Here is a 14,815-nt window from a genome sequence, read left to right as displayed (position 1 = left end):
TTTTAAGAGTGCCTTGCAGTGGACCTTAAGAAGGGAGAAGTGTGAAGAATGCTGGTGCTTAAAAAATGTCCCAAAAAATTCTTTGGAAGAAGCCAAAACAGCTACTGAGCTCGCATGAGTCTCCAAGAAGTTTCATCTGCAAATGAAGCCTGTGTGATACGGTTCAAGTTGCACAAATGACCAATCCAAGACACAGTCTTCATCGACAGATGGAGTTTGCTTAGTTGTCATGGTGATGGATCTTAAAAAATATTTGGGTAGGAGCGCTTTCTGGACTCACATTGATTTTGTTTGAGGATCTCTTCTTTGGATAGGGATATATATACCTTTATTTCCTTTGAAGGCTTGGAGTTTTAAGATCTAACATGACCATACCATGACAATAAATGCATTTTTACTGTTTTAAAAGATGGCCTTTGTTGTTTTTTTGATTTTTATGATGATGGATCTGTTGAAATAGACACTCACATAGCTGATGTCCAGAAAATAGTAAGTGGACCTTGAAAATGGAGAAGGCTCAGGAATGAACCTGATGCTAAAATTTATTATTCTAAAAATGCTTTGGAAGAAGCCAAAACAACCACCGAGCAAGTACGTCAACAGATGAGTCTCCAAGAAGTTTCACCTAAAAATGAAGTCTGTGTGATACAGTTTAAAGGTCTACAAAAAGCTAGTAAGAGCACCTTGAGTTGGGTTTGTTTTGCTGTTGTTAAGGTCTGAGGACTTTAGGGGGGCAGGGGGTGCATTTTACTGCATGTTCAAATTGCACAAAAGACCTTTTTCTTGGATGTTTCATTCATAACACACAATCTTGATCGACAGATGGAGTTTGCTTGGTTGTCATGGTGATGGATCTCAAAAAATATTTGGGTTGGAGCGCTTCTTGGACTCAAATTGAGTTTGTTTGAGGTACTCCTCTTTGAATACATGTGCTTAATAGCTGCTGAAAGTCCAGAAAAAGATAGCAAGTGGACACTGTGAAGAGACTTTTTTTTGTTGTACAGAAGTAGCCAAAGTCTGTGTTTTTTGTTTTATGAGTCCCTTTGTTGTTGTTTTTTGATTTTTACGGGGATGGATCTGCTGAAGTACAAGCTCAATAGCTGCTGAAAATCCAGAAAAAAGATAGTAAGTAGACCTTGACAGGGGACTTCCTTTGTTGTCCTGCTTCCGAGGTCAAGAGTGAACGCTGACAGTTAAATTCAAAGTCCTAAAGAAAATTTGGAAGAAGCTGTAACAGCTACTGAGCTCGCATGTCAGCAGATTAATCTCCATGACGACTGAGGAAGTTTGATCTCCAAATGAAGATACAGTTCAAAGGTTCAGAAAAGTAAGTTAACCTTGTGTTGTTGATTGTTTAGTTGCAGTTATACTGGCCAAGTTATTTAGATACGAGCACTTCGGAACAGGGGATGTATTTTTGACATGTACCTAAATGAAACTACGCATTGTCTCTGGATTCTGAGATTGCTATTGACCTGAGAAGTCAATTGTACCACCCAGATGTACAGCACATAGCCCCACACACGTTCAGGGATCAATACAACCTATGGATCCGGCTCACAGCAAAAACCCAAGCAAACACCCGAGTGATAACCAGAGAGCTGTTTGATGGTCGAAATTCAAATCTAAGACTTTTGTTCGCGGACAACATGAGCGGCAGCCTGGTGGCGGGCTGTTGGCTGGCTGTTGATAGATCCCAATCAGGGGTCTGTGTGTGTTTCACTCACCCAGATAAACTGTGACCTTTACTGGAGTAGGGAGGCCATGAAAGCAATCTGCTTGTGTAATTACCTGTCAGAAGGGAGCCTGTTACTGCTGGGGAAAACACAGCATATCATCATCTAATCTACAAAGCACAGGTGCTAAGTGCGCGTGTGCGCTCGGGAATGTTGTGCATAAGGAAGGTGAGACGTGTATAGACGCGCATTACATACACGGGATAATTAATTCTCTATTTAACAACTGGTGTAGGTGGGTTTTTGTGCACATGGCGGGTGGGGAGGGTGCGGCGCATAACAAAGTGTTTCTGTGTGTTAAAGTTGCCTGATTGCTCCTTTGTTAAATCGCTACATGTAGGTGTGCACAGAGGGGGTGGAATGTGTGGCGCTGGTGCATGTGCCACAGTAATTGTTCTTTCCTTAAATAGCCGCTGTCATAGTTACTGCGTGCCTGTGGGCAGGTTGTTAGAACACATTGGCACCTGAAACCTTAAAAAAAACTTCTCAAGAGGCTGTGAAGACTTCATGAACATACAACATGAGGTGTGGTTGCATTTCTTCGTCTTCTTGCTCTCATTTTCAATCCATCTGTGCATTATTTGTGTGTGTGCAGCTTCACGCCTCACCTGTTTCTCGTTCTCATCCTCCAGTCTCAGCCGTTCCTCGATGCAGTTGCGGGCTTGCAAGAAGACTTTCCTCTGGGTACGCTCAGTGAGAATCCTCACAAACACCCCCGACAAGTTGACGCTGGTGAACAGCACTGCGTTGGCCACCAGCTGCACACACACACACACACACACACATACACACACACACACACACACACACACACACACACACAAAAGACAAGAACAGACTTGTCAGACAAAGCTGGCAGCATCTACCACACTGTATGTGCATGTGAGCGTAGAGGAACACACGTGTCCATATGTGCGTCTCTGTGTGTAATCATACAGCCGGGCTAGATTAGACTTCACAATCCTTGATTAATCCACAGGCTGGATTGAATGGCAGAAATCAAGGTCAGCACAGTGATTACATGAATCGTAGGTGTGACTTAAAGAACAGAAACCTGTACAGTGAACCAGCTGACAGACAAAGTGCATTATTGGTTAATGATCAGAGACTATTGATCGTGTCGAACATTTGATTTGGAGGATGAACGCTGCAGCCACTCTGTGCTGTCGATTCCTAAAAGGTCAGAGGTGAAAGGTCAAATAAAATGCTTTAATCCAACACAGCCAGATGGATGATACATTTACGCTTCATGGTGACCAGAAAACCTCATAAATAAAACTTCACTGAGGATCAGACTGTAACTGATGAGCGAAACACTTCTGACTGGCGGTTCCCAACCAGGGTGTTTGGACACCTGCAGCATAAAGTTGTTTTTTTCAGACTTTTCTCTGATTTCTACTGTTTTTCTAGTAAATTACTGGGTAATTTCACCTCTAAAAAAATATAAAAAGGATTACCTTTAAGTTGAACTGCATCTGGTAATGAGAGGTTATTGAGAGAGATGAGATGTAATTTTACTCAGACTTAAAGATACTGTCATGGCTAACATACCACTCGCTATAACTTTGGCTTAAAAAATGTAAACACAGACTCATTTCATCTGATTTCATGGAGAATCCAAACTTTAGGATCCAAGCTTTAAGTATTCATTACACTGGTTACTTTAAAAATAATTCATTAACAGGTAGCCTACAATTTGAATTAATATCTAAACCTTTCATGTACAGTGAGCAGGTCATTACTGTGAAATAAACCCTGTCCTGTCTTCGTTTATTCCACAATAATGACCTGCTCACTGTACATTATCCCTTACCTGTCAAACTCCTATAACACCTGTTCTTGAGAACTGTGACAATTCATGTCCTACCAAAAAAATTAAAATAAATAAATAAATACATATTTACACCAATCCTCTAATTCAAGGTTTTTGCTGGACATTTGATCTTTAAGAATTTATATTTATATAATATATGTCATTCATGAAATATTTTGGTTTGATTTAAGTTTTTCTTTTTAATTTCTGAATTTGCTCTGTGTCAGAAAACAACCTCAACCCAGCAAGAAGTCACAACTTCAAACAGTGTGTTTTAAAAAAAATGCATTCAGTTGCTGTTATAATTATCTTTGCTCTAAAATTGATTTTTTAAATAAAAATGTTGGCCCTTTAAAGTTGTGTCCCAGATTTCTGTCAACTTGGAACTCAGATTTGAACAAAAACATGAAATCAGGCATAAAAAGAGTCAGCTATACCCTAAAGACCCCTGTCTCACTTCCTGGTTTAAAAAAGGCGGGAACACTGCTCAAGCACTAGTAAACTTTCTCTTTTACTACAGGTTCATTAAACAATATTTCTATCAGATGTGCAACATGTCAACTCTGTAAGACGTCTACTCTGTCAGATTTTCCATCGCCGGAGCTGACGTTTACTTTTAATAAAAAATTGAATTAGCTATGAGATTGATCTTTTAAAATTTATTTTCCCAACATGATTGAGGGGAAAAAGTGAAAACCCCTTCAAAATTGTCCCACTTGTCAAAAATGAGTGATAAATCACACAACATTTTTGTGGGTCACCTGTCGGGTACCTGACTCAGTGCAGAACTCTATTGTGGACAAAACAAGACATTTGTGGACATCATTGCAGATTTTAACACTTTTTTCTGACCAAATAAATAATCAATTAGTTGAGAAAGTAATGGACAGATAATCGATAATAAAAAATAATCATCATCATGTACCGTCTGAGAGCAGTGGTTCGCAGCCTGGGGTCCGGGTCCCCCTCAGGGGTCCCCGAGGTTTTGTCTGGCTGAGGTTGTCGCAGTTAGATTTGCACGTGTTAAAGCCACTGCAAGAAGTTGGTCATGAAACAGTCTCAATTTAATACTGATGTCTCTGTATGACCCACAAAAGCAAACGAGATTGTCAGTGAGAAGATCTGCTTTTTTCTACAGTTATTCTTTATGCCTGCCACTGGGTTGGATGTTTACAGTGGGTAGTACATTGAAAAGAAGCTGGGGGAGATTTTTATTTAGAAAGTTTTCTTTTTGACATTATATTTTGTGGCTTTTACGGTGGAAACACTATCACTCTTGTCCACAGGGGGCTCCAAAATAACAAAATAAAAAAGTTCCTTGTTGTAACTTTAACTAAAAACACAATTTATACAGAACTCTATCCAAAAAAACTATTTCAAAAGGTACATGTTTTATCCTCACTCTTCTTAGTAAACTACACCTCTGTGACCTCTCAACCTCTGTGATAACGAGTCAGTATTATTCTTTTGGTGAGGATGAGTGTGCATCAGCGTATTCTGTTGGCTTGTTAAAAGAAAAAAATGGCCTTTAGTGCTGTTTATCCATCCAGATTTTTTGGTGGGAGTCTTGGAGATATCAGCCTTCTCTCTTCTTATTTCTGTTGTGAGCAGTTTCATGTAGGAACTACTTTCTTTCTGCAAGTAGAATCTGCCTGAACTGCTCTCTTTTCTACTCTGCAGCTCACACCAAAAAATACATTGATAGATAAATAGCACTACAGTTCAGGGAGACAATATGTATTTTTGATTTTGGGGTGAACTGCCCCTTTGATGATGAGAGGAAAACTAATCCTAAACACTAAATTTGCCACCTCAGTCTGTGTGTCAGGCACCAGTGAGGGAACAGCACTGAGTTGTGTGTCTCTGCAGGATCCAGTTTCAGCACCAGCAGCTGGACAGCTCCTCTCTGCTTCAGCACTGGCGCTGCGCAAAATCTCAAACTTTCTGCTCCAGTTTTTTTTTTTTTACAAACTACAGCATCCTGGAACTCAGATCGATCACTCACTTTAACCCTTTTCTTTCCTGAATACGCATGCTGTTTCTCAGCACCACTTCACCAGGGTTCCTGCGGCTTTTTCGGCACCTTTCAGCTGTGGTAAATCACTTTTTTATATACATATATATGGACAGAATGATGAGGCTCCATTTCATTTCATCGTCTTATTAAATCAGTTGTTATTGTTGCAAGTCAGGCTCAAGCGGAGTCGTCTTCATGTTCACTCTGACTTGTTTTATTTCTTTATCTAAACAGAGAACTACTACTCAGCCACAGAGTGATGCAATTACGATTTCAAGCAGTTTATCCAAAATCTAAGCTCTTGAAAACATCACACTAAAATTCAAGGATTTCCAGCACCTGTAAGAACCCTAATCCATACGTCAGACCCCAACTGGGAGCCTCCCAGTTCAGCCACAGCCTCCTAAACTGGAACAGCCGCTCAGGTACTTGTAGTTTTTGGGTGTTTTGGAGGCTGAACCCGCTACCTATTTGGTGTGATGCAGGTTTAAGTGAAAAGTTGGATGACTGGCGTGCAGGTGCAGCTCTTACCGGTCTCCACAGCCGTTGTTTCCTCCCTGTGACCGACGTCGCTATGACAATGAAGTGGGACGCGGCCAGCATGACCCCGAACAGCACCGCCAGCAGCGTCCGCACCGGCAGCAGCACGTAAGCCACGAGGGTGACCAGCATGAGCTGCCACACGCCTTGCTCGGGGGCTCCGGCGCTCACCAGCTCCGACGTGCCGAGCGCCAGCGGGAAGGGGCAGCAGAGCAGCGCAAAGGTGAAGCTGAAGAGCAGCGCCAGCTTCGCGATCTGCTGCAGCTGCGTCACCTGCAGGTATTTGACGTTGGTGACGATGAACAGCGACAGGAAGACCACGCAGTGCACCGGGTAGGAGCCCTTGGACAAGGTGAGACGCGGGCTGGAGAGCAGCTCCACCAGGGACAGCGACGACGCGGCCACGATGAGCACCGCCAGCGCCTTGAGGGTGGCGGTCTGCTCCAGCTTCAGGTTGTAGTTCTGGAAGAGAGCCTCCAGCTCCTGGCTGTTGAACTCGTCCTCGCAGGCGATGGCGCCCAGCGGTGCACCGGCCGGGCAGTGACCCTTCCTCCGCCGGGTCTTGACTCTTTCGAATGGCACCTCCTCCATGTTCGGGCCATTCATGAAGCGGGGACGGATGGCGCACGACCCCCCTCCCCGCTCAACTTTTCGGCTCCTCTCCGCCTCCGTTGGGGAATCGAACCGGCACCCGTTCCCAGTTCATGCGTCCTGCATGTCGGGCTCGGTGTCAGAGGGGAGAGGGTGGCAGAGGAGACAGCAGAGCACCGTGCGCGCCCGCCCGCCCTATCCACAGGTTGACGACTGTTGGTGTGTCGTCAGAAAAGTAGCCCGACCCTCTCTCTCTCTCGCTCTCTCTGTCTCTCTCTCCCTCTGCGTGTGTGTGTGTGTGTGTGTGTGTGTCTCGGACCCCCTGCGGTGCCTCAGACAGGGGGGTTACCGGTGATCTAACCGGTGATCCTGCGCTCTGACAGGACCGATGGTTGTCAAAACACCTCAGCCAGCAGCCCTTAATGTCACAAGAAAAAAAATCCTCTGACAAATAATTTCTCTGTCTTTACTTTCCCTCCTTTTACGCACACAAACACACACACACTCACACACACAAACACACACACTCACACGCACACACGCAGTAAATGTTATATTCTCCTGTGTGCGTCCTTCTCCCGCTCTAATTTGCTGCCGGAGTGAAATGTCAGCGGCTGGTCGGTGGCTCGGTCGGTTGGGTGAAGACAGCAGCAAAACAGCGCTGGTGATTTCCCCTCACAGTGTCTGCAGTCAGAGCTGATGTAGTTCCCAGCTAAAAATAGCTCAGCTGCACCGGTGGATGCTCCAATATAGCAACAATTTGGTCTTTCCCGCATCTCTTCCCCTCATAGATTTTATTGCAGAGTCAAGTGCTCGTTTCACACAGAGAATTAACAGAAAAAAAAACGCCGTTAGAGGCAGAAGGTGTAACAGTCGCGCAGAGACTAAAAATAGCGGGAATTAACTGTGAAAATGTAAGAATGATGACGCGCATCTTCAAATGTGGTGCACCATTGTTGTGGGTGAGGGCACGTTTGGTGCACATTTGCATATTTTGTGCATGTATTAGTGCATATTTCGCGCCTTCATGCTGCAGGATATTTAATGTGAGTTTTTACTCGAAGTTGAAACTTAAACATCCACGAGGAGAAATTCGGTCGCTGCAGAACAAATGCTGATATATCAGTGGAAAATGTAACTCAGCATCACCAGGGAAGGACATATAACTGACAATTACAGCACGGATCGTTCAGTTGGTCTGTGAATTATAATATGCGAGGATATAGAAAATAAAGGAGGGGTAAATCTGCAGAATAGCAGCAGCTGCAGTAGCAGCACAGTAAATGACATGTTAAAAAAAACGTTATGTAAATGCAGAGCTGCAGCAATCAGTCATTTAATTAATTAGTTGTCACCTGTTGAAGTAATCTCAAACTATTTTGATAATTGATGCACCATTTTGATTATTTTTTCCTGATTTCAGCTTCTCAAATGTGAATGTTTTCACTTGTACTTTATTTTATAGTATCCTAATAAGACATAAGGAGCCATACTTGGTATTGGGGAAAAACTATAAATAATATATTCTTTATTAAACAGCAGTAGACTTTTGGTAATCAGGAACACAGAACTGCACTGTAATTTAAGTGTACTATTTCCCACTGTTTGACCCTCATTAGGCTTTATTTGAGGAGAAAATGTGATGCACCATTCCTGTGGTTGAGGGCATGTTTGGTGCATATTTGCATTTTTTTCTGCATGGTTTTGTGCATATTTTGTGCATTTCTTTGCATTATGCTGTAGGTTAGTTAATGTGAGTTTTTACCTGAAGCTGAAACACCAACACACCAATTAAAGCAAATTTGTTTGCTGTATAACAAATGCTGATAGAATTAAGGTATTGACGAATAAATATGTGAATAAATATACAAATAAATACCTTTTTTTTATAAAAACATCAAAATTTTCTGATTTCAGCTTCTTGAATGTGAATATTTCCAGTCTAACTTTATTTCACTGTACACTAATAAGACATAACAAGTGGTAGTTTATAAATACATTGGACAAAAAAGTAGAAATGCTGTCCTTTATTTGGTCAGTGTTCGACCCTTGTTAGACTTTAATAGGTTTTTAAAGGTAATGATGAACACATTACAGCAGACTTGTACTGTAAAATGAAGTAAAATTACATGTCTGCTACTTCCCCATTTAAAAACAATATGTGAACCAGATCTTCAAAGTAAAGGCCAAAGTTATAGAGGTAGATGAATATTCAGACTATTGATGACTGCACAGTCTTATTGTAATACTGCAGGTGGATGATGTGCTTTGTTTCCATCATTGCACTCTATTAAAGTCTAATGAGGATCTAACAGTGGGAAATAATACACTTTAGTTTACAGTCCAGTTCTGTTAAAATGTGGTCTTAATTACCCTCTATGTAAGCCTAATAATGGTCTAATAATAAAGGGTCCAATACTGGATTTTGAGGACAGATGCCGAAAATGATATCTAAAGTTTATTGTTATATATAATTTAACAATAAACTTTTTAAACAGGTCAAAGTTTTCATATTGGTGCATGTCAGAAAACATACAGTATATACCAAAATAGAGCTCTGATGGGCAAATATCGGCCAATAATATCAGCCGGCTGACATGTCTGTCTGGCTATAAAATGAACTAATCAGTTAATCCAGAACATTATCAACAGACTAAATGGTAATAAAAATAATTTAGTTAGTTGCAGCCTTAATATGAGAATATAACAAGCAGAGATCTTCAGAATATTTATGCTTTTATCATAATTGAGCAGAGCTGTGCAAAATAGAAAGTGTGAATTTATTTTTTCATTGGATTGATATTCAATGAGTTTTCACAACCAGTTGAAAGACATTAAAGATTTGTTTCTAGGAAAATATAATTTATGTATTTAAACAAGCAACGTGCAAAGATAAAAATCATCAAAACAGAATAACTTATGAACATATCACTAAAGTTTGTCATTTAACAATAAGCTATGAAATTAAAATGTGCAGTGAATTCTGTTGTTATGTCACTGTTGTGTTAATTGTTTATAATTGTGTCTGTGTTTATGTTCTTATGTGCTTTTATATAGTATGTTTTCTTTCATGTTTTCTGTTATATGGTTATGTCCTTGTTTTACTGTTTATGCTTATGTATGTCTGTCTGTTCCTATGTGCTTGTATGTATTATTTAATGGGGTTTTTTTTCTATGCCATCAACCCGCCAGGGGCTGCAGCCTGTATGACTAAATCTGGCACATTTACATGATGGACTTAAGTGTTCGTGCTAATTAATCTGTATTGTCCCTCATTAAATAAAATAAACAGAAATAATAATTACACACCAAGAGAGAGAGAATGTTGAAGCAAGTGTAAAGTAGTATGAAACAAACAAACAAACAAACAACAACAACAAAAAACAAGATATAAATATGCTGGGTTTTAGCAAGAATGTTAATTTACTTCCATAGTGCTGAAGGGCAGGTGACAAAAACAGAGTCACATGAAAATATACAGATACAAATATAAAATACACAAGTAGAAAAAGACAAAATACATTGTGCTACATGTCAAGTTAAAAGTGATCACAGTTCTGATTTGCCTTAAGCCAAAAATAAATGTATGCATCGTATAAATTCATCTTATAATGTACCTGCAGAAAAGTGACAGTGTGACACATTCATGTGCATCTGTGACTGCTCTCGTTGTTGGCACAGATTGAAGGTAGAATCAGTAGGATTTGTCCAAGCTGTTTGTAAACGCACCACAAAGAAAGATTTAGTGTCGAGTCTCGTTACCAGGATGACAAATACAAATGTTTTGGTTTGGTTAAGTGTCCTCAGCACAGCAAAATAATGAGAAACACAGGCAGAGGACAGTGTCTCTTTTAGTTTTGAAAGTGAAATTCTTTGTCATTCTTGCTTGACACAGGACTTTAGGTGCTCAACAGTTCAGGGTCTCTTCCTTCCTTCCTTGGTCTCAGGTTGTGTTTTGTGCTTCATAATGCACCGCACATTTTCAATATGAGACGGATCTGGACTGCAGGCAGGTCATGCTAGTGCCTGAACTCACTGTAGGAACACGTGCACAATGTGTCTTGCATCGTCTCGCTGAAATAAGCAGGGATGTCTCAGAAAAAGACATCAGGGATGGCAGCATATGTTGCTCCAAAACCTGTTTGCACCTTTCAGCATTAATGGGGCCTTCATAGCTCTGACAGTTACCCAAGATGCCATGGGCACTAACACACCTCCATACAATCACAGCTGCTGTCTTTTGAAGTTAGTGCTGGTAACAATCTGGATGGTCCTTTTCCTCTTTAGCCTGGAGGACACAATGTCCACGATTTGTGAAAACAATCTGGAATGTGGACTGATCAGACCACAGCACTTTTCCATTTTGCATCAGTCCATCTCAGATGAGCTCAGGCCCAGAGAAGTCTGCAGTGTTTCTGGATGTTGTTGATATATGTCTTTCTCTTTCCATGGTAGAGTCTTAACTTGGATTTGTAGATGCAGCAACAAATTGTGTTTAGTAACAACAGTCTTCCAAAGTGTTCCTGAGCCATGTAGTATCCTTTATATAATGATGTGGCCTTTTAATGCAGTTTTCTAATGCAGTGCTGCCTGAGGGGTCAAAGGTCACAGACATTAATTGTTGGTTTTCAGCAGAGATTTCTCTGGATTCTCTGAAACTTTTAATGATATTATGGATTGTAGATGGTGAAATCAAGTCAAAAATGATTTGCAAATCACTGCGTTCTGTTTGTATTTTGTGGAATTGGGTTTGTACTTGGTTAGGTTTAGTAAAAGATCATAGTTTGAGGTGAAATAAATGTTAATTTGCATTTCATGTATGACCTAACTTAAATACATTAACTTACACACATATGTTAAAGTGTTTTTTTGACCCCTCCAACCCCAATTTATGTCATCTGACATTTTTTATGCGTGGTATTTGGGTGGATCTGCTCTCCACAGAGGTTAAAGGGATAGATTTGCGTCAGAGTGAATGCACTGCACGCTATTTGAAAGTCAAAGCTCCTGTAGTTTGTAGAAAGATTGAAGAGACTGGTCTGGTTTTTACATTAATGCCTCCTCAGCAGAGCGATGCTTCCTCCTCACAGCTTTGCGTCTTAATTTCATCGTACAACTGAACTGTCTGATCAGATCAGGAGCCAAAATAACAGGCTGTTAAAATCTAAAAGGGGCTTCTCCTCAGTGCACATCTCCAGAAGACACATGCAGATGTTTCGGTGGCCTGACCGAAGACCTTGCTTTTTGTTGCACATGTGCGTCAGATCGCTAAGATCTCTGAGAGGGTCAATAGACCAACTCATCAATGAACAAGTCAATGTGGAGCACTTTGGGCCCTCCTAACAAAAAGTCTCTACATGCACACAGTCAATTACTATGTGGTCAATATCCACTATCGTCCAGCGTGCTTTAAATCAATAGGCCGCAGAGTCGAGATCACAACAGTAAGAAGAAAGACAATCTGACCCTCATCTGAGGGGAGACTAATAAGATTTTGTCTAGTGGTGCTGCTAACAGAGTGAAAAGAGCTCACACACTCTTCTCATGTTGTTAACTCCCTGCACTGTCTTACAGTTAATCTGAGGATTTAAAACTCTAAATGTGTCTATAAATCTATTGACTCAGAATCAGAAACTGTTGAATTGCTAAGTAGGTTTTCACTGACAAGGAATTAGCTGTGGCAAATCAACAAACATAGACTAAAAATCTAAATAAAGATTAAGGCAAGTACTGTTGGATAAAAACAGCATGAATAGAAAAGTAGTGAATAAACAATAAAACCCTGTTTTGCCTGTAAATATGATGGATGTGCTGCAGAGTCTGAGAATAAGTTCATTAGCACAATTTGGAGGATTCCCAAGGTCTAAAATCACAAAAAACATACAAGAGTCATCAGTCAGAGATAGAAGATAAGATAAGTTAAGATAAAATAAGGTGAACCTTTACTGATCCTCCAGGGGAGAAATTTGTTTCTTTTCTTTTTTTTCACCATCACTTTAATCTTTTTCAATTATTTTTGTTACTTTCACCCTTGAAGCCACTTTCCTTAAATAATAAATGACCATTTTGTTTTGTAAATGATGAATCATGGTTCTGTTTTTATCATATCAGAACCGTTTTAATCAAATCAGGTTTAAATTAATCAAATCACCCAATTTTTTTAATTTCACATCCATTTTCACCCCTCGTCTCTTCAATTCACATGCATTTCCATAATTTCTACTTTTTAAAAATAGTTTTTTGTTGCTTCCACCCTTGAGGCCACTTTTCTTAAGTGATAATTGGAATTTTTGTGTTGTTAATGATGAAACGCGGCTCTGTTTTAATCAAATCGGGTCTAAATTAATCAAATCACTTGACTTGATTTTTCACTTCACATCCATTTTTACCCCTCTATTTTTCAATTTGCAGACATTTTCATCACCTCCATCCTTATCACCTAATTTTTGCTGCTTCTCATAAATCCATCTCTTTTGATCAATTATTAAAATGGAAAAAAGGCGTCTGTACACAGTATTTTTGAACATAGGAATTTATGAGAGTCAAACTGAATGGAACAAATAGATTTTCTGCAAAATTGTGTTCATTCCTAATCTAGCTAACTATCTAAATTTATAGGTGCATTGCTTTTTCCTGGACTTTTGTTCATAATGTTTCTTTTCCAATTCTGAAAACTAATGAATGAAAAACTAGAGTTACTGCCTCTGCCAACCAAAGTCCAAGTCACATCCACGTCTGTATAATATATGTGTGCTGGAGTTTTAAGAAATGTAAGAAAAGGTATTTTTTATCACTTTAATTCAAGTGAATAATTTCCGGTGAGAAACGTGCTGTCTTCACTTAGAGACTATTTTTACAGAGGACTGATCGGGAGCTGAACATGATGATGTCACAGTGAAGTTGACCTTTGACCTTTTGGATATAAAATGTCATTGCTTCATCCTTTTTTCCTGTTAGATATTTTTGTGCAATTTAGTCATAATCAGCACATGAAGTCTTGAGTCACAGTGACCTCGACATTTGACGTCCAAAATGTGATCAGTTCATCCCCGAGTCCAAGATTCAAGAAATTAAAGATTCAATTTATTTGTCCCATGCATATTTGTACGAAAGTGAAATGAAATTGTAACAACTCTGTGCAAATATCAAACATAAAGAGAAAATACAGAAATATATATATATACATATATATATATGTATACATATATGAAACAGTAATTTAATTATCTTGCTGTATATGATCAAGTGTATGTGATGCTTGTGTGTGCATCTGTGCTGTTTAGTATATTTTGAATATTGTCGCTGTCAAGCAGAAACCTTGTGTGTCCAAAACTGTTACTTTTCAGGAAATGGAAAAAACTTTTTCAACTAATTGAATGCTGCTCAGTCAAAGTTAGTTGTCCTATTTAATACTGTTAAATGGTTAAATATTTGTAAAAACACACAGACAGACATAAAGGGTGACAAGTGGCACTGATTTATGAGGAAAAAAAGTAAAAAATATGGAGATTCAAGATTTTTGGTGAAGCTGCTCTCTGCAGGTTTGGACCAAAGCTGAGAGCCTCCCTCTGGATCTCATCAATTCAGGCCTTTAAGCACTTCATAAAAAACACAATTTTAAAGAGATAGTTTGGGTTTTCTAATGTAAATACCTCATACAGTCCCACTTCAAAGAACTCAAACTGTCCCTTTAATCTCACTTTCACCTCCTCATCACCTCTGCCAATTTTAATTTAAACTCAGTGACATTCCTTTACGTGCAGCTTCGTGTTGAAACTGTCATTTTAGTTCTTTCTAATTATTTTTCTCTTAACGTAAAATATTCTGAGCTACACCCCTGTGTGTAAGAAGGTGCTGTATAAATAAACCTGTCCACTGTGCCACACTTAAACCGCTTTAAGTTGTTTTGGAACATAAAATGCAGTATTATTTTCCATCTCATATCCCCACTGGCTCATTCAGAGTGTCTCATCGTTCCTGTTTAGCATCTTCCCCGTGAAGTGAAGTGATACAGCAGCCAGACACACACACACACACACACACACACACACACACACACACACACACACACACACACACACACAGGCTGCATTTCTCTCTCTCCTGAAGTAAGTGACA

At 39.8% G+C, this 14,815-nt stretch overlaps 1 protein-coding gene across 1 annotated transcript in view; it reads right to left on the bottom strand.

Annotated features, from left to right (window-relative positions):
• LOC146324218 (adenylate cyclase type 1-like) overlaps nt 1-7,241 on the bottom strand; it is a 63,813-nt gene extending 56,572 nt beyond the window's left edge. The window contains exons 1-2 of the mRNA XM_084723513.1: nt 6,098-7,241; nt 2,345-2,494 (exon numbers count right to left, since the gene is read on the bottom strand). Of these exons, the coding sequence (XP_084579639.1) occupies nt 2,345-2,494; nt 6,098-6,712 (765 nt within the window). The 5' untranslated portion in view covers nt 6,713-7,241. The remainder of the gene's footprint in view (nt 1-2,344; nt 2,495-6,097) is intronic.
• Between the last annotated feature and the right edge of the window lie 7,574 nt (nt 7,242-14,815).

The sequence above is a fragment of the Lutjanus erythropterus genome, chromosome 7 (assembly GCF_056507025.1).
Source record: "Lutjanus erythropterus isolate fLutEry1 chromosome 7, fLutEry1.hap2, whole genome shotgun sequence".
Classification (NCBI taxonomy): Eukaryota; Metazoa; Chordata; class Actinopteri; order Lutjaniformes; family Lutjanidae; genus Lutjanus; species Lutjanus erythropterus.
This window is presented reverse-complemented; position numbering and strand designations above follow the sequence as displayed.